General features: G+C 39.9%; 1 protein-coding gene across 1 annotated transcript in view; it reads right to left on the reverse strand.

The window, feature by feature from the left end:
- Positions 1-527: 527 nt before the first annotated feature.
- COPA (COPI coat complex subunit alpha) overlaps positions 528-27,587 on the reverse strand; it is a 37,166-nt gene continuing 10,106 nt past the window's right edge. The window contains exons 7-32 of the mRNA XM_081025244.1: positions 25,640-25,739; positions 24,910-25,045; positions 24,053-24,135; positions 21,999-22,149; positions 20,989-21,055; positions 19,518-19,593; positions 17,418-17,500; positions 16,739-16,878; positions 16,124-16,209; positions 15,871-16,009; positions 10,079-10,241; positions 9,825-9,971; positions 8,855-9,044; positions 8,656-8,751; positions 7,454-7,542; positions 7,189-7,312; positions 5,679-5,768; positions 5,391-5,500; positions 4,904-4,981; positions 4,669-4,737; positions 3,968-4,104; positions 3,507-3,693; positions 3,304-3,414; positions 2,865-3,026; positions 1,948-2,142; positions 528-1,679 (exon numbers count right to left, since the gene is read on the reverse strand). Of these exons, the coding sequence (XP_080881370.1) occupies positions 1,620-1,679; positions 1,948-2,142; positions 2,865-3,026; positions 3,304-3,414; positions 3,507-3,693; positions 3,968-4,104; positions 4,669-4,737; positions 4,904-4,981; positions 5,391-5,500; positions 5,679-5,768; positions 7,189-7,312; positions 7,454-7,542; positions 8,656-8,751; positions 8,855-9,044; positions 9,825-9,971; positions 10,079-10,241; positions 15,871-16,009; positions 16,124-16,209; positions 16,739-16,878; positions 17,418-17,500; positions 19,518-19,593; positions 20,989-21,055; positions 21,999-22,149; positions 24,053-24,135; positions 24,910-25,045; positions 25,640-25,739 (3,069 nt within the window). The 3' untranslated portion in view covers positions 528-1,619. The remainder of the gene's footprint in view (positions 1,680-1,947; positions 2,143-2,864; positions 3,027-3,303; positions 3,415-3,506; positions 3,694-3,967; positions 4,105-4,668; positions 4,738-4,903; positions 4,982-5,390; positions 5,501-5,678; positions 5,769-7,188; positions 7,313-7,453; positions 7,543-8,655; positions 8,752-8,854; positions 9,045-9,824; positions 9,972-10,078; positions 10,242-15,870; positions 16,010-16,123; positions 16,210-16,738; positions 16,879-17,417; positions 17,501-19,517; positions 19,594-20,988; positions 21,056-21,998; positions 22,150-24,052; positions 24,136-24,909; positions 25,046-25,639; positions 25,740-27,587) is intronic.

A 27,587-nucleotide genomic window follows, 5' to 3' on the forward strand; every position in this document is an offset into this window, starting at 1 on the left:
GCTCAGTTTGGGGATACTATGTTTAGAAAGTGGCTCTTAAAGCTAAAAAAAAAAAAATAAAGGCCTGTGCTCTTTGACGTAGGAATTCCATTTCTAGTTTATCCCCCATCTGTATAATGTATGTTCAAGTTATTCATTGCAGCCTTGTTATAATGGCCAAAGAAAGACTGGAAATAACCCAAAAATCCATCAAGAAGGCAACTTATATAAATCGTAGTAAATAATACATGGTACACTATGCAAAGAAGTAAAAAAGAGTGAAGCTCTCTAATATGATATGAAAAAAAAAACCCTAAGATATGTTAAGTGAAAACATTAATAAGGTGCAAAATCATTAAATAGCCTGCTTCCATTTATGTATAACAGGGGGATAGGGAGAAACATATTCATATCTGTTTGTATATACATAAAAAATCTCTGGAAGGATAAAGAAGCTAACAACAGTGGTTTCTTGTTTTGGGGAAGGTGATAGGAACTATGTGGCTGAGGAAAGGGATGGGAGGAAAACGTCACAGAATAACTTTTTACATTTACTGATTTTTGAATTATATAAGTGTACTGTTTATTGAAAACATGAATTTAAAATGAAAAAGTACATATTTTAATCAAAGGCACAGCATGTCACTTATAGTCTTAGCACAAAACAAGCAAAATACTGTATTGCTAATACAATAATTGTAATAAATATATGTTTAATACTAATTAATCTGATATATAAAACATCCAGAACAGTTACAGATGCTCAATAAATATTGGTATAATTAGCAATAGATGGAAGGATGCATTTCAATAATGAAATGACGGAGCTACTTACTTTCTACCATTCTCATAGCAGTTTAATATATCCTATCGGGAAAAAGAAAATTAACAATGGGTATTTACTATTTTGTAATTAGAAATAATTATCGAAGGAAAGATACCTGCTTTGGTGGGGCAGCTGCATGAAGTAAGCAGGAACATGAGAGTATCCAGGAAACAAATAGCAAGCCATAAAATTCTTGTAGAAATTTATTTAGTGTGAGAAACAAAAAATAAGAACAATGGTTGTAAAGAACAAATCAATAAAAAGTGATGTGCGTTTTTGAAAAGCCAAAGTTTCTTCTCAGACTTTAAGTTTCTGGGCACACAGAGGGTACCTGCCTGGGAGTTTAAAATGGGGGATGGCTAAGAGTTTGCTGTGATTGAGCAAAAGATGCTATCTTATTTATTATATCCCATTCTTTTCTAGCAAAAAAGGAAAAAAGGTGGTGAAGAGGAAAAGGATAAATATTGAAGGAATTTACTAAACAAATGTTCACTAAGTTTTCATTTGTTTCTTGAAAGAGCTAAGCTGGGAAGGCAAGTTCAACTGTGACTGCAATTCTGACTGCAACTATAGTAGTGACCTTAAGAGAATGAAAGGTCCTCAAAAGCAAAAAAAGAAAAAAAAAAGTCAAGTTTAGACATTTGATTAGCCACAGAAGAAGAGAAAAGGACACTACATTTTAGGGCAGGAAGAGCTAAATGTCAATTTGAAAGGTAGTTAAGGAACAGGGAGTTACAAGGACATAGAGACTAATTCTCTGGGGCAGCGGGAGGCGGGTGATATGGTGATTGATCCTATACACACAAAGGGGGCCTTAACGAAACTGCAGAGGGCTAATCCTTAAACCAATCACATCTTTGCCAATCTCTGTCACCTGTAGAAGAAGAAACAAGAAAAATTTAGCGGTTTGTGAGGGTGAGTAGCCTAGAAAGCTTACTCCCTCCACTCCTCATCATTGAGGAGAGTGATTTGTTATTGTTTGTTACTGATTGGTGAAGAGCAATGGGGAGAAGCTCTAGCTTTCTCCAGTATCACTGTCTCCAGGAGCTAGGGGCAAATAGAGGAGAAAAAGGACCACCATGCTTCTTTTTTCTTCACCTTCCCTCAATATTCTGGATGCATTTCTCAATGACAGTACTTACTGTAGTGACCCTGCAGATTTGACCCTTGAACTCCGGGCAATAGCAGGCTCCACTGAGTGGACATTTCTCCACTGGCTTTCCACGGTAGATGGGCTGATAAGATGCAGCACAGATATCGAAAGGGTTGTGCATGTCATAATTGAGCTGGTAGACATCTGTGGGGTTCTTCTCACAGGCAGACAGGATTTTGCGGGTCTAAAGATGGGAGGGAAGGAATATTTAAGAGGACTGAAAGCTGCACACCACAACTCAAATGATCTCATCTTCATGGTTTAGCATTTTATTTGATGCAGGATACAACTGTACTAATGAATTCAGAATATGTCCTCCGTACAGGACATACATGAAGGGGTAACAATCACCATTCCTCTGGTACCAGGCTTTCCCCTTATCAATATCAAAGAGGCTCCATGGATCTAGACCCACATTTCTCTGCCATGTCTGAGAATTATCAGGCCTGAAAGGGTTAGAACTGGCTTCCATTGCCCAATAAGAATGCTTTTGGAGAACACAAGTAATGGAAAATGTGGTAATATAATGTGGTAATAATATGTGGAGGTTAGCTGGTGGTGGTGTTAGGTTGGTGCAAAACTAATTGCAGTTTTTGCAATTATTTTTAAACTGCAATTACTTTTGTAACAACCTAATAGTAATGGGAGATCTGGAGTTTAAGGACAGGCATGGAGATATTTTCAGATGTAATCTCACACTGGCGTCATGTCTGAATTAAATTATTAGTTCATTTTTCAGGAACAAAAGGAGGCACCCATGCCAGTAAATAAACAGGATGGCATTCTATTGGCTCTTTTTGTTGAATGTCATTCAGTGCTTTGTTTCAGAGGCAAGGACCTTGGTCTTCTACTCCCTCCATGCGAAAGCAGATCTGGTTCCCTTATGCTACTGAAGGTCTTATCTACCTGTTGAGCCACCTCTGGCTTGGGTCCAAGTTCTAACAGGCGCCGAGCAAAGGTGGCAGCTGTCTTAAAGTTCTTGAGTTTAAAGAAGAGGTTGAGGGCTGTCCGCAACACCAGAATCATGTGCACAGGCTGCAGGTTTGAGTGGGTGAAGTAGGCTGCCATCTGGTGGACAGAAAGAGGAACACATGCCAGGCTGATGCTACAGCTGAGATAGGTTATTCATAGCTGCTAAACATGCATTAAAAACAAAACAAAAATAGGACTGGTTATAAAGCAGAGAAGTCTTCTGCTTCCTAGGTATGCAGCACTGATGAGATGAGGAAGAAGGTGGAGAAATACATTCTCTTCTCAGAGAAATGGGACCAGACTGAGAATTCAGACCTAATGGCGGATGAAGGGGAGAATGCCTCTGTACTGCTCAGAAACCCAGAGATCTTACCTCACAGATGCGCTTCTGCTGTTCCAGGGTCTCTTTGGGAAGCTTCTTCCTTTCTGTCTCCATGGACAAACCCACAATGTACTCACGGCAAATGGTGATGAGCTGCTGGGCCTGGACAGAGAGACAAAGGAAGGTCATGATACACAAGAAAGAAAAGTGGGAGTGCTCGTGACTAGGACAAATGGCTAGACCTCTCCTCTAACCTCTGCAATCTCCTGTTTATTGTCCACCACAAGGAGTGGTACACTGAGTAAAATGGAACGGAATTTTTCCACAGCCTCCTCAAACTTGCCAACTGTGGTGAGCTGGTAGCACAGCTGCAACCGTTGGATGAGGTCATTAAGCTTCAGGCCCACAGCTGGTACACTGTTCTTCAGCCCTGCATCCTTCCTAGGAAGGGAAAAGTTGGAAGAAGACAGGATAATCATGAGCCCACCAGGACTCAACTTTTTTTCCTGGCAACATGATCACAACCACCCTATTGTGAAAGTAGCTTGGGAATAGATTGCAGAAGGTGTAAACCAAACCTCATGAGTAGCAAGCCAAAGATCTTTTTCTGCTAGGTAACTTAAGCTCTGGGACAATTGTGACTGTCCCTGAGACTACCACCTAAAATATCTACCCCAAGTTGAAACAGATAGAAGCCAGAAGTGAAGGGTCTTACCAATTGCGATTAGGGTAGCCATACATGGAGGGTAGGCAGGGCAAAGCCTGATAGGTGGTACGGCCTCGTGCATAGGTCTGTAGGAACAGTTGCTTGTAGGGGCTAAACTGGGTTACCCCAACCTGGTCATGAAGAAGCTGGAATACAGGAGAAAAGAGACATAGGATTTTGGTCCTACCACTTAAAAACTTGTTGATCTTGGGCAAGGTACTTAACTTCTCTGCACTTGTTTCTTCATCAGTAAATTATATGTAATTATAGGACCTACTTCATTTAATAATATCCATAAAACACTTAGGATAATGCCTGGTACATAGTCAACAGTGAATAAATGTTAGTTGTTATAGCAGTTGTGGTGGTTGCTATTATTGTCATTATAACACATGGCTTAGTGTTCAAAACATATACCTATTCATGAGGGGTATTGCTTTTACTGATGGGAGCCAGAAATCAGGCTTTAGAACGAGTGGAAGATGGCTGGAAGTATTCACCTTAGGAGACTACGAAGCCAAATGGAAAGCAGGTAAGAGGAAGGCCTTATGAGGCAAGTTTCCTCAGTCAAGACCAAGGGCTTCCATGAGAAATACATGCCTCTGCCCTTGTGGGTGGGAAATTTCCATTTGGTTAAGGTGAGTCAACCATCTCCCTGGTTTCCTGAGACATACATACAAAACAAAAGCCAAAGTAACTTTAAAACTTACCCGCATGGCAGTTTCAAAAGAGCCTGCCAGGATGTGATCAACTGGAAGTTGAGTGTTATTGCACCAAATCTAATAAGAAACAGAAAACCCAAGCCAAGTGAAGTCTTGCTGTTTCTCTTCCCAAACTATCCTATTCCTTATCTACAGTAGAAAAGTATCAGTACTCCTTACACATTAATCATGTATAGCCAGATCAGAAACATTCATCCCGACAGGGCTGTATTTTCCTGCTTACCTGATTTGGGCTGGTTCCCTTGGTGGGGGGCACAAAGAACCCATCCTCAGCCCCACCAGCTGCCCCAGGGGGTATATCCTAGGAGAAAATCAAAAAGTGAGTCATCTTTTAAGCCATTTAGGCATTTAGTGCTGATAAATCTAAACAGAGCCCTTTACCTTGTTCCTAGCCTCTATCAGGGAAGAAGACCATCAAAATAAGAGCAGTGGCAGAAGACCATCAAAATAGGAGCAGCTTCCCCAGTAACAAAGTGATAACCCAAAAGCTGCTGACAAAAAAAGCTTTCTGCCTTTCATAAGCTGCCACTGGCACAACCCTGATTATCTCATTCTTCTTTCTTTCAAATGGGAGATAAGCATCAGATTAAGAGGGTCTAGACCCCTTCCCTTTTGAGGACCTCAGGACAGGGGTGGGGAGCGGTGATAAGGCCACTGGCTTCCACAGGGAGAAATGGAGACAACCTTAGAAGGGTAAGAATTCCACATACCAGCTCAGGAGGGAGCTCCAGATCTTCTTCTACATCCCAGCCACCACCTTCTTCCTGTCCCTTCCCAAGAGCATCGTCCCCCAAACCTTCTGTAGCCTCCACAAACCCATCTGTAAGAAAAATCCAGGCTCAAAATAAATCTTCCGAGTGACACAATCTTAGCCAAAGGAAAGCAATATGTTGAGATCCTTTTGGTCCCAAGGTTTGGAACCCTGCAGAACTGCTCACAGCCCAGTCCCAACACAGGGGGCCCATCTTCCCAGACCAATCCTAGCACAGCATTCTTACCTTCATCCAGCTGCAGCTCTGCATCCTCGCCCCAGCCTTCAGTTCCAACAGTGTCAATGTCAATGTCAGCAGCCAGTGCTCCTCCCTTCCCTATAGAGAGGATAAAAAGGAGCTGGTTATAGCCCAGCAAGTCTGAGATATGGCCTCCTCTGCAAGCAAGTTGCATTCTTTCAAAAGCAGTTGCCAAGGTTCTGTTCACTTACTGCTTATTATTTATTTTTGTAATATATATTCTATTAACTTTCCATAGGTTTCACAGAGAGAGGCAATAGAAAAGAGATGGAAACAACTGGTCTTCCTGCTACCAAAAACTGCCTCTTAAACCAATTTTTACTCATCAGCCTCTGGCTAGGAACTCTTAGAATTTCTTGCTGAGATCTTTGCTGTTATCACCACTACAATATGTACAGGACATGAGGACACAAGGTAGGTAACAGCAGTGGAGGAAAGAGTGGAGCCGGGCACAAAATGCCTAAGGGTCTATTTAGGCTCTAAGTCAGGAGAAATGACTTCATAGACATATCCAAAAAGACAGGAGGAGAATAAAGGTGGGTGTGGTGGCACACATCTGCACAGATGTGGCACAGAATCTGAGGTAGCTGAATTTGTACCTTTAACATTGTGTGTCATGAGTAATAAAATACTGAATAGAGAGTATAACTATATATAAGGTGTAATAAAAAACTACAGTGAATGCTGCTGCCGAGTGCCATCCAACGAAAAGGCAGGGATCTTCAACAAGGGAAGTGGCATGTTGAATCTTAGTAGCAGTATGTGACAAGTTTCAACTTGTTTGGTGCAGTCAGTCAGGTGTGAACTACGCTTGAGAGAAGGTGTGTTTTAAAGTGTGCCGTAAATCATGAATCATGAACAACGCATTAATGTGAAATGGGCAAATGGGTTTCATTCTCCATCATGACAATGCTCCATGTCAAACATTCCTTCTGGTATGGCAATTTCTGTTAAATAAAAACATCACGGTGTGTTCTCATCCACCTTATTCACCAGATCTGGCACTGAGCAACTTCTGGCTCTTCCTCAAAGTCAAAATGATTCAGGACATCAAGGCAGCCATGACAGTGCAACTAGACACTCACAAAAGACTTCCAGAACTGTTTCAGAAAGTGGCAAGCATGATGGGATAAGTGTGTGTGAAGCAAGGAGGAGTATTTTGAGGGGAATTAATGCCAATGCATCTTTTACTGTAATAATGTTTTTTAAATTAAACATTCACCATATTTTTTGTTCACACCTCATATATTGTAAAACCTAAGGAAATACACCAAAATGTTAGAAACATTTTCCAAATGTTAAGGATCTCATAATGCTTCTCTATTTAGATTTTAAAAAGCTGCATCTTAACTCTGTTTGGCATCTCAGTGCTCCATGAGGCTTCATTCAGAAAAAAGAACAGATAAAAAGGTCAGAAGAGTCAATGTTACTCTCTGCCAATGGAGAAATTCTTCACAAAACAAACAACAAAAATGCTATGGGAGAAGTGGGCACTTACCCTTGCTGGCAATGGAGCCTTCAAAGAACCCTTTGGATACAGTCAATAAGGGCCAATTGGTATCCAATGGCATGATAGGTGCAGGTGGCTGGAGCAATTTGGCATTGGGGTCAATGTCTGGGATCTGAAAGGTAGAGGAATTTCAGAAAAGAAAGCAGCTCTCAGGAATCATATACATAGAAGAGTGACATTTATAGGCTTTAACTGTCCCAAGATCTCAGAGTTAATCCTATAATCAGAAACACTCGTGTAAATAAAAACTCACCGTCTCCTTCTCCGGGTCAAATGTCTCCTTCAGGCTCTCAGCTTCTTCATCTAAGCCATGGGTAGCAGCTGTGAGATAGGCCAATGACTCTGTAGAGAAAACAGACTTTGTGACATAGGTACATTTCCAAGTGAATACTGCTGTGGTAGGCAGACTCTAAGATATCCCCCCAGTGATCCCTGCCTCCTGGTATTCAAGTCCTTGCATAATCTCCTCCCCTTAAGTGTGTGCTGCACTTGTTGACTCACTAATGAACAGAACATGGCAGAAATAATGAGATGTCAACTTTGAAGTTATCATACAATGACCGTAGTTTCCATCTTGGGTACCCTCTCTTGCTCTAAGGGAACCTAGCTGTCATGTTGTGAACTGCATGATGGAAAAGCCTACATGGCAGAAAATTGCCACCTACCAGCCAACAGCAGCGAGGACCTGAGGACTTCCTACAAACATGTAATGAGCATAGAAGCAGATCCTCCCCCCACTTGAGACTGACATGTCTGCAGCATTGGCCAACACTTTGATTACAGCCTCATGAGAAGTACTGTGCCAGAGACACCCAGCTAAGCCATGCTGCAAACTGAGATAGCCAATGTTTGTTGTTTTAAACTAAGTTTTGGGGCAATATGTTACACAGCAATAGATAATGAATACAGTTGTTTATTCTTGAGATCTATCGTCAGTGTTGGTAAGAACCTTGGAATCATTCTTGACTCCTCTGTTTCACATCACACATCCAGTCTTTCAATAAATCGTGTTGATTCTATCTTTATATGCTGAGTCTGACCATTGCTTACCCCTTCACTGCTAGCACCTTGGTCCAAGCCACATCTTTTACCTTTCTTATTCCCTAATGTATCTCAAATGCTAGTATAATGCTTGGTACGCAGTGGCTTCTCAAAAAATATCCCTTGAATATATAAACACATAAATAAATAAATGAGTGAAACCTCTAGGACCCTTTAAAACCTCCTATCTCCTCCATGACTATGAACTATTTTCCTAAGAGAGCTTGGCTAGACTGAATACTCTGGCTGTACCTCTGTTTGGCTTTGAAGAAAGTCTTCTGAACATGGTAGGAGTATATTGCCTCTTCTGGAAAAATGCACAATGAAGGTAAATCCCTCACTACACATGAATAACTCACCATGAAGAGAAGATACTTCTAAGGCCCCAGGGAGCTGGTGAATCTGGGTACTTACTCTGCCCACAGTTCTTTAGGATCCGCACCCGTTCTGACACATCGCCCAGGTACAGGGCATTCTGATAATGGCCACTCATGTCCTTTCGGATCTCAGCTGCACCAAGTCAATAAGAGACATCAAGTTAGGTCTTCTCTCTTAGTTTTCTTTCTCCTCTATTTGCCCTCCTCCTTCCCATCCTTAGTTTCTGGTGCCTCACCAATCTTCATCATCTTGCGAAGTTTCTCTAAGTTGCCAGTGATAAGGTATAGAAAGGAAAGTTTGTCAAAGTTTTTGGTGCGCTGATAACACATTTCCACAATCTGGTGGTTCCCCTGTAGCAAAGCCACTTCTCCCAGCTTTTCCCAGCAGTTCTTGTCATCCAGTGCTTTGGCTGCTTCCAGAGCAATCTAAGGAATTCCCAGGGTAAGAGTTCACAGGTTGGAGAATACTGGCTCCAAACCAGGGACTATAGTCAAATTATTTGCCTCTAAATAAACCTCTCAAGAAACTCTGTTTACTTTCAATCACACCTAGCTTTCAGTCTAATTGTACTGAAAATCCTATCAACAAACAAGATCCCTTTGGATCCATGAACAGAAGAATAGTACCGCGTTATCCTCAGAAATTTATTTTTACAACAAAATTATCTCCTAGCAGTTGCTGATTCCATAGGGCCAATTCTTTCTTAGGTACCTTATTTCCTACTTGCCAAGTCTGAAGATCCATAAGGGCTTTGGGAAAGGCAGAAAAAATAATGAAAGAATGAAGTTTGGAACTGGAAAGTCAACGTTCCTAAGCCCTCTCCCCATTTAAAATAATGCCTGTGGACTCCAAACCCTGATATTTAGTAAGTACTCCTTCACCTAAGCAGCCAGTCAGCAAGTCAAATGTCAAGGAAGTAAGGAGATTTTTCAAATTCCATGCTATCTTGCTCCTATTCTAGAAGTTACTGGATTCAGAATAACTAAGCATGACAATAGTATAAATGCTGTGGCAGAAGCAGACAGGAAAAAGTAGAGACTGGCAAACAGCAACAGAAAGATGGCTCTATCTAACAACTAAAAAGTCCCAAATTCTACTATACTGGCTAAGAAAGCAAGCCCAGAATAATAATGCCTCATCAATGCCACCCTGACCTTCTTACCTTCTCTGCAATGATATGGGGCTTATAACCACATTTGTCTCACCTCAATGTTGCCACACTCCAATGCCAGACTAAAGCGAGTTTTCTCATCCTTGACAAAATGCAGTGCCACTTCAGGATAGCCTTTCTTCTGGAGATATGCAATGATAGACTGGCCTACTAGTTTGGCGTTCCTTACCATGTGCAGCACCTATACATTTGGGGTGGAACAGGGCAGGAAACAGAGATTACTTATAGGAGGAAAAAAAAAGAGTGCTGCCCCTCTCAATATTCCTAATATGTTTTCTCCTTTCATACCTCATCATATTTTCTGTTGATCAGGGCCAGCTTGAACTTGAACTCAGTAGGATCGATGGTGAGCACCCGAGGACGACACTCCCTATCTAGGCAATATACATTGTTGCCCTTCACCCTTGTGACATAGATGGGTAAATCCAGAGTTCGGATGATCCCGTAGTCCCTAAGAAAAAGAGTTAGAGAGCACAACTTTCAGTGAGTGAGGGGAAAAATATCCAGCCTGTAAAGAAATGGAACAAGCCTAGGACACGGGCTTTTGTTTTCTCATTATCCTTTTGTCAAGTGTCATTTGAACAATGGTATAGGTAGAAAGTGATTAAAAAAAAGAAGAGCAGAACTAAAGGCCATATTTACTTATTTTATTCTTTTGTGCAAAATGGGAAAAGATAGGGCTTATAGTATGATCTTTCCTCATATGCTATTACTTGAAGAGCTAATAGCTCTTAGCTATAGCCAATAGCTATAGCTATTTGGCTATAGGAATCAGACCTAAAAGTTAACTCTTCAATTCTGATATGTAATTACTAGGCCACTATGGAAAAGTAACACCTTCCTTATAAGCTATAGGGGCAAGCAGAGGAGAGATAGACGTCAAGATTTCTGACACACAGAAAAATGATAAAAAGCATACAAATTTTTAAACCAAATGAAAACATTTACAAATTAAAACTTATAGGTATAGCTAACACAACACTTGGATAATTGATAGTGTTCAATGCATATAATGTATTAGAAGAAAACTGAAAATTAATGAGCTTAATGCAGATATTAGGAGAATGACTAAAAATTAATAAGCACCCATCTCAAAAATTTTATTGATTGTAGTCACACAGCAACCTAGCAGTCTGTCCCCTCCAATCTTTCCTTAGGGAAAGGTGACCCTGTGGGATTGTCCCTCATTGGGGTTGAGTTTATGCTACTCTAAGTCTCCATGTTTGGTCCTTGTAAGCAGGGTCTGCAGTCAAAGACGGGTAAGATTTCTCACGGGAGAAACAACCTAAGCCAGACGGGACCCCCCTAGGACCCCCATGAGCTAATGTAAAGTTAGGAGGTAGCTGTGCCCCTCCTTCTGAGAGGCTGCTGACGCATGCCTCAGCTGTTGTCCTTTACCCTCAGGAACAATAGCATCTCGCCCCTCTTGTTTGGCTCTTGGGATAATCTTAATCTTATCTTGTGAGACTTGCTCCCCCCAGGGATTGTATGTACCACACCTTGGTCATTTGGGGGATGATATGCATCAGTTGCTTTGGGACGATTATGGGATTATGGGATAAGGATTATTGTGTGGTGTAAGAGTTTCACAGACCCTGCCCCTAATCATGTGATCTCTATTGTGAAAGATCAATAAATACCCACGGTGACCCGATTCGGGGCTCCAGTCCTTTGAGGCTGTGAGTCCCTTGGTCCTCTGTGATTTAACTACATTTGAGTCTCTGTCTCTTTATGAGAGTCTAACCCTCGCCGCCTCCCTCGCCTTCCCACGGCTTGTGTTGTGCAGGACGCAACAATTGATCTTTTTAAAAGTTTAACCAAAGAATATAGTCAGAAGGAAATAATAAAGTCAAAGTAGAAATTAAGAAACAGAAAACAAAAATACAATACAGAAGTTCAATAAAGGAAAAAGCTGGATAAAATTAATACACCTTTTGTGAGGTTAATTAAGAAAAAGAGAGAAAATGGCAATAATAGGAATGAAAAAGGGGCTATCACTATAGATCCTGCAGAATGAGAATATGCATAAACTTTTCTTAAATGATCTAATCCTGAGAGAAATAAAATTTACCAAAATTGACTAAAAAAGAATAAAACACCCCTATAGTCCTATAATCATTTCATAAAATACACTGAATCAAATACAAAATTCTCCTATACATAAAGCTCCAGGCCTGGATGACTTCACTGGCAAATTCTACCCAACGTTCAAGGAAGAATTAATTCCAATTTTACAAAAACTTATTGAGAGAACAGAAGAAGAATGTATATTATTTTGCTTATTTAATGAAATAAGCACAACCTCAATACCAAAATCTGAAAGGACAGAAAAAAAAAAAAAAGGAAAATCATAAATCATAGGCCAATCATATATACACAACACACACACACACAGATGCAAAAATCCTAAACAAAATATTAGCAAACTAAAACTAGCAATGTTTGAAAAGGGTAAGACATCATAACCAAGTTAGATTCATATCAAGAATACAATGGTCTAACATTAAAAAAATATCAGTTTAAATTTACTACACTAATCAATGAAAGGAGAATAATCATATGACTACCTCAGTATATGCAGAAAAGGTATCTAATACAATTCAATATTAATTCAAGATACAGCAAGGAATACCTTGATAAAGAGTATCTATAAAAATCTATTGAGATGGGGGGAGGGGGGTTCACAGTGTGAGGGATATAAATGATGAACGTCTAAGTATTACCTTGTCTTGTACACCTGAAACTAAAAAAAAAAAAAAAAAAAAAAAAAAAAATCTATTGAGGGCGGCCAGATGGCTCAGTTGGTTAGAGCGCGAGCTCTTAACAGCAGGGTTGCCGGTTAGATTCCCGCATGGGATGGTGGGCTGCACCGTAGGCAACTAAGATTGAAAATGGCAACTGGACTTGGAGCTGAGCTCTGCCCTCCACAACTAGATTAAAGGACAACGACTTGACTTGGAGATGATGGGCCCTGGAAAAACATGTTCTCCAATATTATCCAATTAAAAAAATAGTAATAATTAAAAAAATAAAAAATAAAACCTACGAAAAAAACTACAGCAAGTTTATATAATACCAATACAATGAAAAGCTCACCCTTTAAATTGGGAACAAAACAAAAAAGTTTGTTATCACTATGTTTATTCAACAGTGAGCTATAGATCCTGGTCAGTGCAGTAAGACAAGAAAAATATATGAAAGTAAAAGAACTACAAAAGAAGAAACAAAACTGTCATTGTCATTATGCTATGATTCTAAAGAAAATATAAATAAATTACTAGAATTAATATGAGTCTAGCAGGGTCTCTGAAATAGAATCAATTTAAAAATTTAATTGTATTTCTAAATATCAGCAAAAATTAGAAAATTAAATTTTTAAATGGATATTATCCATTTACAAATAGCATTAAAAAGTACCAAGTGCCAAAGAATAAATCTAACCAAAGAAATGCAATATGTCTATGGAGAAAATTATAAAACTTTATTGAAAAATGTTTCAGAAGACCTAAGTAAATGAAAAGCTACTCTACCAAGTTCACAGATTAGAAAAGTTAATATTGTAAAGATGACAATTATGCCCAAAATGACATACAGATTCAATGTAATCCCAATTGAAATCACAATAGGGTTTTGTTTGTTTTTGCTTTATTTTATATAGAATTTTGCAAGCTAATTCTAAAATTTATACTTCATCAAGACAAAAAATTATTTGACATTTGCCTTTTCAAGGCAAAATTAATTTGAAAATAGTCTAATAACTTAAATAAATAAAACAAAGTGGGAAAGATTTGAGGACCTAGATGTGAAGGCTTATAAAGCTACAATACTTAAAGTGTAGAAGTAGATTAGAGATAGACAAATCACAGAAAACAGATCCTTGCGTTTGTGTAAACACGATTTTTATATGACACAGATAGTACTGCAGAACTATGGGGAAAGGCTGGTCTTTTCAATAAGTGACAATAAATGGGACAGTTGAGTGTCCCAATGGAAAAATGTGAAACTGAGTTCCCTATGCCTCACAACACACATAAAAATGAACTTCATGTAGATTATAGACCCAGATATAAAAGGCAAAACTATAAAGTTTTTACCAGAGATATAAAAGAATGCCTTTGTGATCTTGGAGTCAATGAAGATTTCTTAAATAGGATACAAAATTCAATATCTATAAAGGATAAGATTCATAGATTCAACTACATTAAAATTAGGAACTTCTGCTCATTAAAAGATCTCATAAAGAGAATCAAAAGACATGCCATAGAATGGGAGAAGATATTAACATCTCCAACACATAGCCCTGACAAGACTGATATTCAAATACAGTTCACACTTGAGCAACATGGGTTTGAACTGCGCCAGTCTACTTATACGAGGTGTGATCAAATAATATGATGTTTAAATTTTAAAAAATTTATTACAGTAAGACACATTGCCATTAATTCCCCTCATATGTGGATTTTTTCAATACTGTAAATTTATTTTCTCTTCCTTATCATTTTCTTAATAATGTTTTTTCTCTAGCTTACTTTTTCGTAAGAATACAGTACATAATACATGTAACAAATAAAATGTGTGTTAATCGACTTTATATTATAATAAGGCTTCTGGTTGACAGTAGGCCCTTAGTAGTCAAGTTTCTGGAAAGTGGAAGTTAAGCAAGGAATTTCAACTATGAGGTGAGGAAAGTATTGGTGCCACTAACCCCAGCTTTGTTCAAATGTCAACTCTATATAAAGAACTACAAATTAATAATGATTTTAACTCATTTAAAAAATGGATAAAAGACTTCAACAGAATTCATACAAGAGGAAATCCTGATGAATAGCTAAATGAAAAGTTGTTCAATCTCATTAGGAATCAAAGAATAGCAAAGTAAAATTACGATGAGATACTATCACATATCCATCAGATACTGTGTTTCTCCGAAAATAAGACCTAACCAGACAATCAGCTCTTACGCATCTTTTGGAGAAAAAATTAATATAAGACCTGGTATTATAATATATTTTATCACAGTATATTTTATCATATTATACTACACTACACTACACTATACTATACTATATTATATTATACCTGGTCTTATAGTAAAATAAGACAGGGTCTTATATTAATTTTTGTTCCAAAAGATGCATTAGAGCTGATTGTCTGGCTAGGACTTATTTTCAGGGAAACACAATAGACAATAATAAGTCTGAGAAAGGCAAGTGTTGGCAAGGATGACAAGCAAGGAAACTTTTATACACTGCTGGCAGGCATGCAAATTGGTACGGCGACTTTAGAAAGCAGTTTTCACATTATCTAGTATTTGTAAAGATATGCATACTGTATAACTAAGCAATTCTGCTCTGAGTAGACACTAGAGAAATATGTGTATATGCACCAGAATACATGAAATATTTAAAAGAACATTGTTCATAATAGCCAAAACCTAGAAATCACTCAAATATCCCTTTAGAGTAGAACTGATAAACTGTGGTATATTTATATAATAGAATATTATACAACAATGAAAATAAATAAATTAGAGCTACATGGATAAATGAATCTTACAAACAAAACACTGAACAAAATATGAAATAATATACTTAGCATTGATATGATGTGCAAAACCAGGCAAAATTAAATCACATTATTTTAAGATACACACTGGGTGGTAAAATTGCAAAGAAAAGCAAGGAAAACATTACTAGAAAGTAATGTGTGGGGGACAGTGGGGGTTGTGATCAATAATGACCACATGGCAAAGGGCTCCTTGGGGTGTCAGAACTGTTCTATTTTTTTGACTTGGGTGGCAATCATATATGTTCACTTTATAACTATTTGCTTCTCTCTCTCTCTCTCTCTCTCTCTCTCTCTATATATATATATATGTACATGTAATTTTCTATATTTGTGTCATATTTCACAATTTTAAAAGAGTTGAAAAAAGAATATTCCGATGCCCCTAGCACATATATGCTAGACAAAGCTTTTCCATGAAGAAAGTTCAAGGACTTCAGTTATATCTCTTGAGACAGGACAGTGATTTCAAGAAGCCACCTTCTCCTACTATGTATCTCAGGTAATTAACTTACCCAGTGGTGACAGCATATTTGATGTGGTTGCTTGTGGTATAGATAAATACCCCACTCTCATCCCAGGCCCCACTCTTGACACGAATGTTCTCATGAATGTTACATAGAGCCTCCAGTTTGCGGTTACAGATCACAATGGCTGTAAGAGGCAAAGGGCATGAGTGCTCTGTTGGACAGGGTGAGTGCAGTAGACTGGCAGGGATGGGGAGGAGGGACTGGTCTCCAAATCAGGGTGGATATAATGAAGACTTACCATGTTTGGCCAGTAGTGCTACATGGGACATGTCTGCTGACCAGATAACATATTTCACTTTGGAAATCTTCACAGATGCCAGAGTTCTGGGACAGAGAGAGAAGGACAAACATGAGTGGACCTGATTCCCTTGTCCCAGGTTATGACCTACCTCCTTCTCATCTCCAAATTAATGTAAACTCCAATTTCTTAAAATACCAAATAAACATTCTCTGTAGCACAGTGACAAACATTTTGGTTCACACTGTACACTTTCCCCTTCCTCAACTTCAGGGCTTTATTACCAAGCATTATTAAGGATTTGTGTTATATGTCTATTTTCACCACTGGACTGTAACCTCCTGTAAGTACAGAAATTCTTTTTTTCATTGCTGTGTCCCTATCATTCTGTCCCAAGGGCATTCTTTGTTTAGGTAATAAGCCCTTGTTTTAACGCTAATTCATATGTATAGGATGGAGAGTGATTACAAAGGGAAAAATGTGGCTAGAAAGTGTTTGGCAGTTATGACACAATAAGTGGTCAAGCCAAGAAGCAAACTCACTTCGGGGGAAAAATGGTCCCACTAAATTTGTTTACTCTCCCCCACTATCTGCTTGGGGCATCTGACATGTTACCGCTTCTGCTGTACATCAAAGAGTGTGATGGATTCTGCGTCTCGAAGCAGGAGGTTGCCTGTGCCAGCATAAAAGATCTCATCACAGTTGGGCACCTGTACTTTTTTGGTGATTTCATTCTTCAGATTCTTGATCAGAAGCTGAAATGAATATTAGAGATGGGTTTAAGAGAAGAGTGTATATATGACAACAGCTGACAGTATCTCTCCGCCATTGTTCCTTAGCTTCAATAAACAAAGTTGTTTTTTTCCTGTCCAGGTAAATCAGCAGTCTTGATAGCCCCTTCATCCAAGATCCACTCTAAGGGTCCTGTGTTTACCTTGTTTAGGACCTATTACATTTTAACTGCCAATGGGTAACAGGATAAGGAGGGTCAACCCCTCATCCAGTCCACCTTTTTCAAATTTGATATTTTTTGGCTCCTGGGTTGTCAACAGTGACTTTAGCTTGGTTCTTAAGTCCAGAGCCACAGTGACCATCAACCCAATCAAATCAATTTTAAGGCCTTTTTTTCCTTGGGGAGTTGGGGTAGGACTAATGATAGATATAGAACTGATACATAAGGATCACAACCACCCAGGGGAGGTTAAAAGGGAAAAGAAATGTTCTTTATTCTATAACAGAAAGGCCACTGCCACCACACTCCCCAAATTAGTTTCCCCTTTTAGTCTTAACTCACTGAGTGCATCCGATCTAGGACAGCAAACCGATTTCGAGCAACCCAAACAGCTGTCAAGCCTGAGGATCGTTTCCCTTCAGGAGCTGAGAACAAAATCAAAGGGCGGGAGCATGTGGTGAGCCACTGGCAGGTGACAGAGTCAGGTGCCATGAAGCTGCCAGTCTTGCTGGCTGCCATGTTGGCTTTGCCAGTTCAGCTGCTTCATAACTAATTCAGCCATATCCTGGGGCTATTGTCAGTGACTTTTCCCCACCAGTCCCCTCCAAACCCCAACCTGCACCCCTGCCAAGCCTTTTTTCTCTAGGCCAAGTGGCTGCATTTCAGCCAACACCATGTACTGGCAGAAGGACTGCCCATCTTGGGAGACAGCACACTCCATCAAGCTAACGAGCAGGGCCTCACTGGCCAAGCTGTGGCACACTGAAAGCAGGCTGTCAGTGTCGCAGGACCTCCCATCTCAGCAAGCTGGTACAGAGAGAGCCCCCAGCCCAAGATGCAGCTGCTTGGCTGCTTTTAACATGTAAATGTAGACCTCCAATAGAGCAAAGTGGAGTAGAGCACTCCAAACAAAATTTTGACAGGCAAGTGTTTAGCACCAAGCTGTTGCTCCATAAATGTCAATCATTCTCATTACCCTGCAGAAAGTTACAAAATGTTCCTCAGTTTCCAATTTCAATGACTGATTAGAATTCTGAACAGGCACGCCATTCTCTGAAAAACTTCAAGGGACATACATGGAAGGTGTGCTGAAAATTTGTTTACCTATTAGTATGTTCTTTTACTTTCTTTTTTTTTTTTTTTTCAGTATGTTCTTTTATCTATTAGTATCAACAGAAAACTGGATAGCATGTGATGGCCAGCCTTGCTTTGTATTTCTCGGGCACCTCGGGGTGACAGACTATTTACAAACGAATTCTTATGACAACCAACACTCCCATTTTCCAGGGACCAGGGAACCTCACTATTCAAGCTGTTGCTCTTCTTCTCTGCTGCCTACCACTGGAGTGCACCCTTACTCCTTTACTAATTATCATCTCCTTCAAAAGATGGAGAAGAGAAAAGCAGTAAGAAGAAAAAACTACGGTATTTTAAATTCTATTCATTGTAAATAGATGGGGTAAAAAGCAAAAGGGTGGGTAAGGAGAGACCAAATCACAAAATTCAGTCAAAAATGGCTTAACTAATTAATTCATAGGGGAGACTTTGAATTATGAATACCAAAGACATATAGGTTTTCTCTCTTCTTGCCATAACCATACTTAAGAGAGCAAATCATATTAGCAGCAATAATGACACAGTAGTGGCACCCACTATAGGGACAGAGTGAACAAAATATTTCTCAGAATTTGTTGATGGGGTCTAAAGTATGAAAGTATGCTAGAAAGAGTGGGGACCCAAGAAATAAACCTCTGACCTATAAACCAACTGGAGGAAGTGTACTGAAAGGAGCATTAACAAGATTCAAATCTATTCTGAGAAGGTTTTGTCAGCAAGTTCTAATAGTAGTAAGGACATCAATAAGAGATGGTGGTGATGGAAGAGGCAGGCAAGGGTCTCAGCTGGATCCTGGGATCCCTGGTGGAATGTTGAGCTGTTAGCAGCCTCATGTTTTTGACATGCAAAAGGAAGCAAATAGGATCTGGATGTGGATGGGAGAGCATAAATCCCTAGTCCCAGGATGAGACATTGCAAGACTGGAACCACATTTTTAAATAAATGAAATTACCAGAGTGAAAGTCATATTAGCTGACAATAAACTAGGATAACATGCTGGGCTGAAAGAGAAAATGGACTCTCTAACAACCAAATTATAACATATGTATACATATATATATATATATATATACATATACATACACACACACACACACACACACACACACACATACATATGTGTATATCTAGCTGAAGTAATAAAATGGAGGAGGAACATGAATATTTCACACCCTAATCGCCTCTGATGCAATTGTCAGCGGCACTGCCACAGACATGAGCGATGTGGCCACAGCCTGGGAATGGAATGCGAAAAATTCAAAGAGGAGTGATAATGTAGGGGAGGAGAGATGGAAACAGAGTTGGTCAGACAAATAGAACACGTACCATCAGGATTCTGCGAGTCTGCATCCTTGGGTATAGTATATAAGTCATAGGTACTATTCTCTAAATTGCTGGCTCTCTGTAGAAGGGAGAAATTAAACTGTTAGTGAGAGGCACCCAAGATACCAGTTTATTCTGACAGAGAAAACAGTACATTTACACAAGCAACATGAAACTATACTTTTCTCACCCTTCACCCAGATGGCATTTGAATGGTTCCACAGCTAAAACTTATAGGGCTTGCTGCCAAAGAACTCAGCAACCAGGGTTTCCAGGTGGGAATTCCCGCCGGTTCTGAGGAACTTTTTTCACTTTCCTGTTCCCGAATCCTGAGCTATAAACTGTTTTCTGTTCTCCACGATGAATCGTTTACACAAAGTGACAGCCTACACTACCAACCACCTGGGTTTAAGGAGCTGATTTTCCCGATTTCCTGACCAACTTTTCTCGGGATTCGGGAATGGAAAAACGAAAAAAATTCCCAAGAATGGGCGGGAATTCCTACCCAGAAACCCTAGTGATAAATAGAAAAAATGTCTAAGAAATACATTGTGAATAGTATGTTTATTGTGTTATTGTGTGAGTAGTAGTGTGTGCATTGTGCGTATTACGGGTTCAAGGAGCCTATTTTCCCGATTTCCTGACCAACTTTTCTCAGGGTATGGGAACAGGAAAGCAAAAAAAAAATTCCTGAGAATGGGTGGGAATTCCCTCCTGGAAACCCTACCTGTCACTTTATGTTTTTATCTTCCAAAGATGTAGCTACTATTTGAATGAAAGCAAGGACTGTTCTTTATTCCACAAATTAACCAACTAAGACCCCATTATTACAGTGCCCAACCCGAGTATACTCATCAACTTAAAAGTCTGTTTGCAGAAAGAAAGAAAGTAAAAAAGGTATTAAGGAAAGACACTGAAGAAAATTGCCAGGAGGAAAATATGGGACTGTTAGATATCGAAAAAGAACTGGGATTAGAAACTAGAAGTCATATGGGGAAAGAAGATTTTTCAGTCTTTTTAACTTGGCAACCAGGACTCTAAAATTGAAACGTTCTTTTTTGAATTGTATGGCAAGATAGGAGGAGGGCTACATGATGACCCTGAAGGCAACTGCACTGAAAGTACCCTTTCAAAATCAGCTCTATTTTCACCCAAATGGAGGAATCAAGATAAGCATCCGTTTTGCATAAGATATAGTCCTAAACATTCTCTCAAATTACTTTTAATGATTTGGGTCACTCATCTTGATGCTTCATTAAGTTTAGACGGTGTTAGCTTTACGAAGGATATAAGTTCACAAACCCTTAACATATTTATAACAACTGAAGCCTACTTGGTTTGAGCCTCTGTTTTCTGTGTTAGCTCTCTCAAAATGACCACTAAATAGGTTCTAATAGTATATTAGAGATTCCTGAGGCATGAGAGAGACCTACAGAAAATGGAGAGGTCCTAGGAGGACTCCATGGTTACTTACTGTACACAGTAAGACTGCATTTTCTGCTGGATTGTATGACATATTGAACACCGGAAACTTGGAACCACTAGAAATATATAGAGAAAAAAAGGCATAAGGATAGAAGGAAGAAAGGAATTATTCCCACATCTCCTACTTATCTAATCTTTACACATATACTCATCATCTTTATAATCAGGAATAAAAATAAATATTGCATCTATTTTCTTCCTTCCCTTAAGACTTGGGGACTTCCCTATCTCAGCTTTGAGCAAACAGTTTTTAAAAAGCAAACCCTAGTACAAGTCAGATTATTCAACAGAAAATACGATTAGCACTCACTATAGTGAGTGAAATTGGTTCTTCTTGGGTACAAATTCCTACAGATAATTGCAGTGGACGCCACAGAGTAACATGATGTGATTTGTCCCTGGCTAGTTTCTCCCATCCCTTGAAATGTTCACATAAGCCCATCTTTTTATTATAGTCATGCTAAAGAGTGATTATCAAATCCTCATGCCAAAGTCTGCCAGCATGAATGTTTCAGCATGCTGATGCAGCTGCCTTTCTAGGACAGTTCCTTTTGCCAGGCATCCCAGAGGTTATCATATCTTCAGAGTTAAAGAGTTTCCAGAGACATATTTCTGGTTTACAGTTGTGTGTATTTTGCTGGAAAGCAAAGGAGAGTTACTGAAATGCTAAGTAAAGGAAAAAAGGCTGCTCGCCAAATGGGGCTACTCTACCAGGAAGCTTTCTCTGGTTTCCAAGAGAACAGGCAAACTGTGGCAATATAATTTCCTGTCCACAGGGTCACTAGCATTCTCAACAGGGGAGCTTTCATTCCCCTCGTGGCCACCTCCTTGCCCACCATGCTCCTGGAGTTTAAACTGAGCAGCCTCAGGCAATGGAGGTTTGATCTATGCCAGGAGATGAGATCCAACATGTTCTTAAAAGAACAGAGTCCTGTTTGTGGGTATTGTACCATGGTGACAGAGGGCAGAGTTTGGAGGGAAGAAACAAGTCTGATTTACCTCCGCAACTGCATCACAGCTACATCTTTAGAGCTGTTGAAATCCAACTGACGTAAGAATCGGTCCTTGACATAATGCAGCATATTGCCATGAACAGCATAGGCTGGCCGTTCCCGTTCCAGTTTAAACACAATCATGCCACCATCATGGCCTGAGGCACAGAGAGAAGAGAGGAAAGAATTAGCTGTAGGCAAGACAGCAAGCTGGAAATAGGAGGTATACAAGGATGAGGATTGTATATGTATGCCAAAAACAAAGCTAAGACATCTCAATGCATCCTTTATTTGCCTAAATTATCATGATCCTTGGAATCTTTATTCGAATAAATTTCTGTGAATCCTTTCCTCTTACAGTAAGTCCTCACTTAAGGTAGTGAATAGGTTTTGCAACTTTAAGCAAAACAATGCATCATAAAACCAATTTTACCACAGGCCAATTGATATACACAAGGGTTAAGTTCCTATGGCATCTCAGAATTGTAACAAAATGATGCTGAACCAAATGATGGTGTTTTTTTGTTTGTTTTTTTTTAAAGATTTTATTGGGGAAGGGGAACAGGACTTTACTGGGGAATAGTGTGTACTTCCAGGACTTTTCCCAAGTCAAGTTGTTGTCCTTTCAATCTTAGTTGTGGAGGGTGCAGCTCAGCTCCAGGTCCAGTTGCCGTTTCTAGTTGCAGGGGGCACAGCCCACCATCCCTTGCGGGACTCGAGGAATTGAACTAGCAACCTTGTGGTTGAGAGCCCGCGCTCCAACCAACTGAGCCATCCGGGAGGCAGCTCAGCTCAAGGTGCCGTGTTCAATCTTAGTTACAGGGGGCACTGCCCACCATCCCTTGTGGGACTGGAGGAGTTGAACCGGCAACCTTGTGGTTGAGAGCCCACTGGCCCATGTGGGAATCGAACCGGCAGCCTTCGGAGTTAGGAGCATGGAGCTCTAACCGCCTGAGCTACCGGGCCGGCCCCCCAAATGATGTTTTAAAATCGAGGATCTGCTGTACTCTATCACACTGCCGCAATTAGACACGCCCTCCTCTGTGTTCTCCTAACACACTTTGTACAAACATCCATTATAGCACTTAGTCACCCTACACAGTAATCGTGTAGGCCTATCACTTTCGCTATACCTTGAGCTCCCTGAAGGCAGAAATTACAACAATTTCCACCCTTCGCCAGTACCTAACTTATAAGAACATAAAAATACTTGCTAAACAAATAGATGCCTTTGTGGTTCTGTTTTTAAAAAATGTCTTGCTTTTTCTCTACTGGCATCACTCATCTCTTAGAGCAACCTTCGATGTTTGTCCCCCAGTCTGCTCTCCACATATAAACCAGATTGTGTCACTTCCAATGGCTTTCCATTCAGAGTGAACTGCACTACCTCCTATACGTGGCCCCTTGCTCACTGTGCTCCTCCTGGCATCTTCCTCAAACACACTCAGGATCCCTCACATCACAGTCTTTGCATTCGTTTTTCCCACTGTCAGGGTACCTGTCATTCCCTGCACTTTCCTGAGCAGCCAACATTAAAGCAGCAATCCCCACACTCATCCCTCCCTATCTCCCTTACTTTTGCTTAACTTTTCTTCAAAGCATTTTTCACTATACATTGTTTTACACATTTATTGTTTTATAGTCTATCTCCCTTCAGTGTAAATAAAAGCTCTATAAAGTCAGAGACATTGTTTACGCTATAATACCAGCACCCAAACTAGGGATTGACACTCAGTATATATTTGCTAAATGAATGAATAAAACTCAGCTTCTAGCTCCTCAGTCTGAGAACTCCAAGTGTCCAGTATTAGTCTCCTATGCTCCTATCAACTAATGAGCTTTTTTGTTAAATGGCTCTTGGTGGAGAAAGAACACTGAAAGAATACTACTCCAAGAAGGTAAGGGGAAAAAAGGAGAAAAGCCTCACTATGTGGCTCTGAGAATTCTATTTTTCCTTGTCATCCTACTATGCATTTACTGGAGACAAAGCTAATGGAGACTCACTCTCAAGACTTAAAATTTTGAACTAAAACAAAGGGGGAAAAAAGATATGGCCCTTACCTGCTGCAAACAGGTTAAGGTTGGGGTGGGCGGCTAGGACCCAGAAACGATCATGGTCCCTGCGGAAGGTCTGAACCCCAGTTCTAAGAAAACAAAAGACACACAAAGAAAAATATTAATTTCCAAGGAATTTTCAGCTCATCACCTACAAGAGTATTTAGTGGTAAGCCAGCGTTTAGATCTGGGACAGTATACTGCATATCTTAAATAAAGGTAGTCATGATAAATTCTACCAAAAAACAGGAAGACGAAACTCCAAGTTGACCCTATTATTTTGATATTTCAATTTCCCCCATTCGTCATAATTTTCTACTATACTGCTCTCATTCCACATTTATTTCTTATTTCTTTAGCTATAGAAGACCATGCTTAATTTTAGAAGAGAAAAAGAATATACATAGAGATTTATATTTGATGAAAAATTTGTAAATGTTGGCTGATTTCTAGGTCCTTTTAAGTTTTCATAATAAAGGCATACCTTGTTTTATCAAGCTTCGCGGTACTGCGCTTTGTAGATATTGCATTGTTTTACAAATTGAAGGTTTGTGTCAACCCTGCGTCAAGCAAGTCTATCAGCGCCATTTTTCCAACAGGCTCAGATAATGGTTAACGTAACTTCTATAAGTACTGGGAAACCAAAAACTTCATGTGACTCACTTTATTACCATATTTACTCTACTGCGGTAGTCTGAAACTGAACCTACAATATCTCTGAGGTATGCCGGTAAATTATTTGGCTTTTCTACATGCTGAAGATGATGAGAAACAAACAGAAGTATTCTAATTTTTAAAAAGAAAGCAAGTAAGAGAAAACGACTTCCCCTGGGTTTGGTCCCACAACATTGTAACCCATTTACCGCTTAGACATATCCCAGACTCGAATACTCTTGTCCTCAGAATTGCTGAGGATCAACTCTTGGCGAGGGTGGAAGACAGCACAAGACACATTGTTGTAATGGCCCCGGCAGGTATCAACCTCCCATGCCTTTGATTCTGAAGGACAAAAAAGAATTAGGTCATCACAACTCCCTACTACTATGAGTTTGGGATTTGAAATTATGACATCCTCTAACCAAATGCTAGGTACTACTACAAAATGCTACATTAGCAACTTCTTTCTAATAGGGCAGTTTTCTTCATTTAAGCCTTTGAACCTTTATATATTTAATTCTTCTTTCATTTTGACCCTCCTATCAATTTTAGTACCTCTTCTCCATCATTCTTTATCTCCTTACCCAGTTTTGTTACTAGCTATAATTATAAATGTAAGCTCCATACGGCAGGAATTTTATCTGTTTTAGTCACTTGCTGTATCTCCAGAGCCTTGAACAATGGTTAGTATAAAGTAGGTACTCAATAAATATTTGTTGAGTGAATGAATTCCTCTTCTTCACTGTGTTCCTACTCCTCAAAACTCAGGATGCTATCACAAGAAAACAGGGAATGGGGCAATTTTTATGTTCCCAGGATTAGCATAACCACCTAAGGTAGTAAAATGGATCACTAAGTCCAGAAGACCTGGCTACTTCACCTTGCCGGCCAGCAGTCAATTTTTTAAACATGGTGATACAGTCATTCCTCACTCACCATTCATGCGCCAGATCTTCACTTGACGGTCATCTGCCCCAGATACAATAAGCGGCATAGTGGGGTGGAAGGCAGCCCAGTTTACTCCACGATCATGACCCTGTGGAAAAAAAGTGGTTCTTCTAAAACAGCTTTATGTCCATTACTCAAAGTAAATCAATGGACCATGCTGATGGTTGTAAAAAATATCTCTGATTTTTACTTTTCGTTTGAAAAGACTAAAAAGACTATGCTGCTCTAAGATTTGAACATGAGAGTTACTATGTCAATCTATCTAGTATTACCCCCAAATTCTCATGGGAGTTCTCCCCCCAAATTCAGCTTCATTTGTATCTGGGATATATTGCCTTTTTACTTGTCTATTTATAAATTTATCCAATTAATTATAACATCCCAAGAATAAAGACCAATTCTGCGCATCCAAATGGCTCAGTTGGTTAGAGCGTGAGCTCTAAACAGGGTTACCAGTTCGATTCCCACATGGGGCAGTGAGCTGCGCCCTCCACAACTAGAACAAAGACAACGAGATGCCGCTGAGCTGCCAGAGGTGCTGGATGGCTCAAGTGGTTAGAGCGCGAGCTTTCAACAAAGTTGCCAGTTCAATTCCCACATGGGATGGGGATGGTGGACTGCACCTCCTACAACTAGATTGAAAACAGAAACTGGACTTGGAGCTGAGCTGCGCCCTCCACAACTAGAATGAAGGACAACGACTTGGAGCTGATGGGCCCTGGAGAAACACACTGTTCCCAATAAAAAATATATATACATTAATAAAAAAAGAATAAAGACCAATATTATAACTTAATGAAGAAATTCTCAAAGTGTGGTAGGGAAACTTTTAGATGATCCCCAAGTTCCTTTTAGGAAATCTGCAAGGTCAAAACTATTTTCATAATAATATTAAGACATTATTTGCCTTCTCACTTTTTTTTTTTTTTAATTTTATTGGGGAAGGGGAACAGGACTTTATTGGGGAACAGTGTGTAATTCCAGGATTTGTTTTAAGTCAAGTTGTTGTCCTTTCAATCTTAGTTGTGTAGGGCGCAGCTCAGCCCCAGGTCGTTGCTATTATTAGTTGCAGGGGGCACAGCCCACCATCCCTTGTGGGAGTCAAATCAGCGACCTCGTGGTTGAGAGGACACGCTCCAACTGAGTCGTCCGGGAGCTCAGCAGCAGCTCAGCTCAAGGTTCCATGTTCAATCTTAGTTGCAGGGGGTGCAGCCCATCATCCCTTGCGGGAGTTGAGGAATGAAACTGGCAATCTTGTGGTTGATTGCCCACACTCCAACTAACTGGGCTGTGAGGGAGCTCAGCGGCACATAGCTCAAGGAGCCATGTTCAATCTTAATTGCAGGGTGCGGAGCCCATCATCCCTTGCGGGGCTTGAGGAGTTGAACCAGCAACCTTGTGGCTGACAGCCCACTGGCCCTCACTCTTTACTCTCTCATGAGTGTAGCATTTTCCAGAGGCTACATGACATATGATGATATCACTGCTTATATATTTCATGTTTTAAAAAGTTCTTGGTTTAATGTGTGCTTATATATATTTCATGTTTTAAAAAGTTCTTGGTTTCAATTTCAACATGGTAAAAATGAACAGATATAACCCATATAAACAAAAACTCTTTGGGGTTCTCAACAAGTTTTAAGAGTATAAAGAGGTTCTCAGGGCCGGCCCTGTGGCTCAGCAGGTTGGAGCTCCATGCTCCTAACGCCAAAGGCTGCTGGTTCGATTCCCACATGGGCCAGTGGGCTGTCAACCACAAGGTTGCCAGTTCAACTCCTGCAAGGGATGGTGGGCTGCGCCCCCTGCAACTAACAACGGCAACTGGACCTGGAGCTGAACTGTGCCCTCCTCAACTATGATTGAAAGGCCAACAACTTGACTTGGAAAAAATCCTGGAAGTACACATTGTTCCCCAATGAAGTCCTGTTCCCCTTCC

The sequence above is a fragment of the Rhinolophus hipposideros genome (genome assembly GCF_964194185.1).
Source record: "Rhinolophus hipposideros genome assembly, chromosome: 19".
In the NCBI taxonomy this organism is placed as follows: Eukaryota; Metazoa; Chordata; class Mammalia; order Chiroptera; family Rhinolophidae; genus Rhinolophus; species Rhinolophus hipposideros.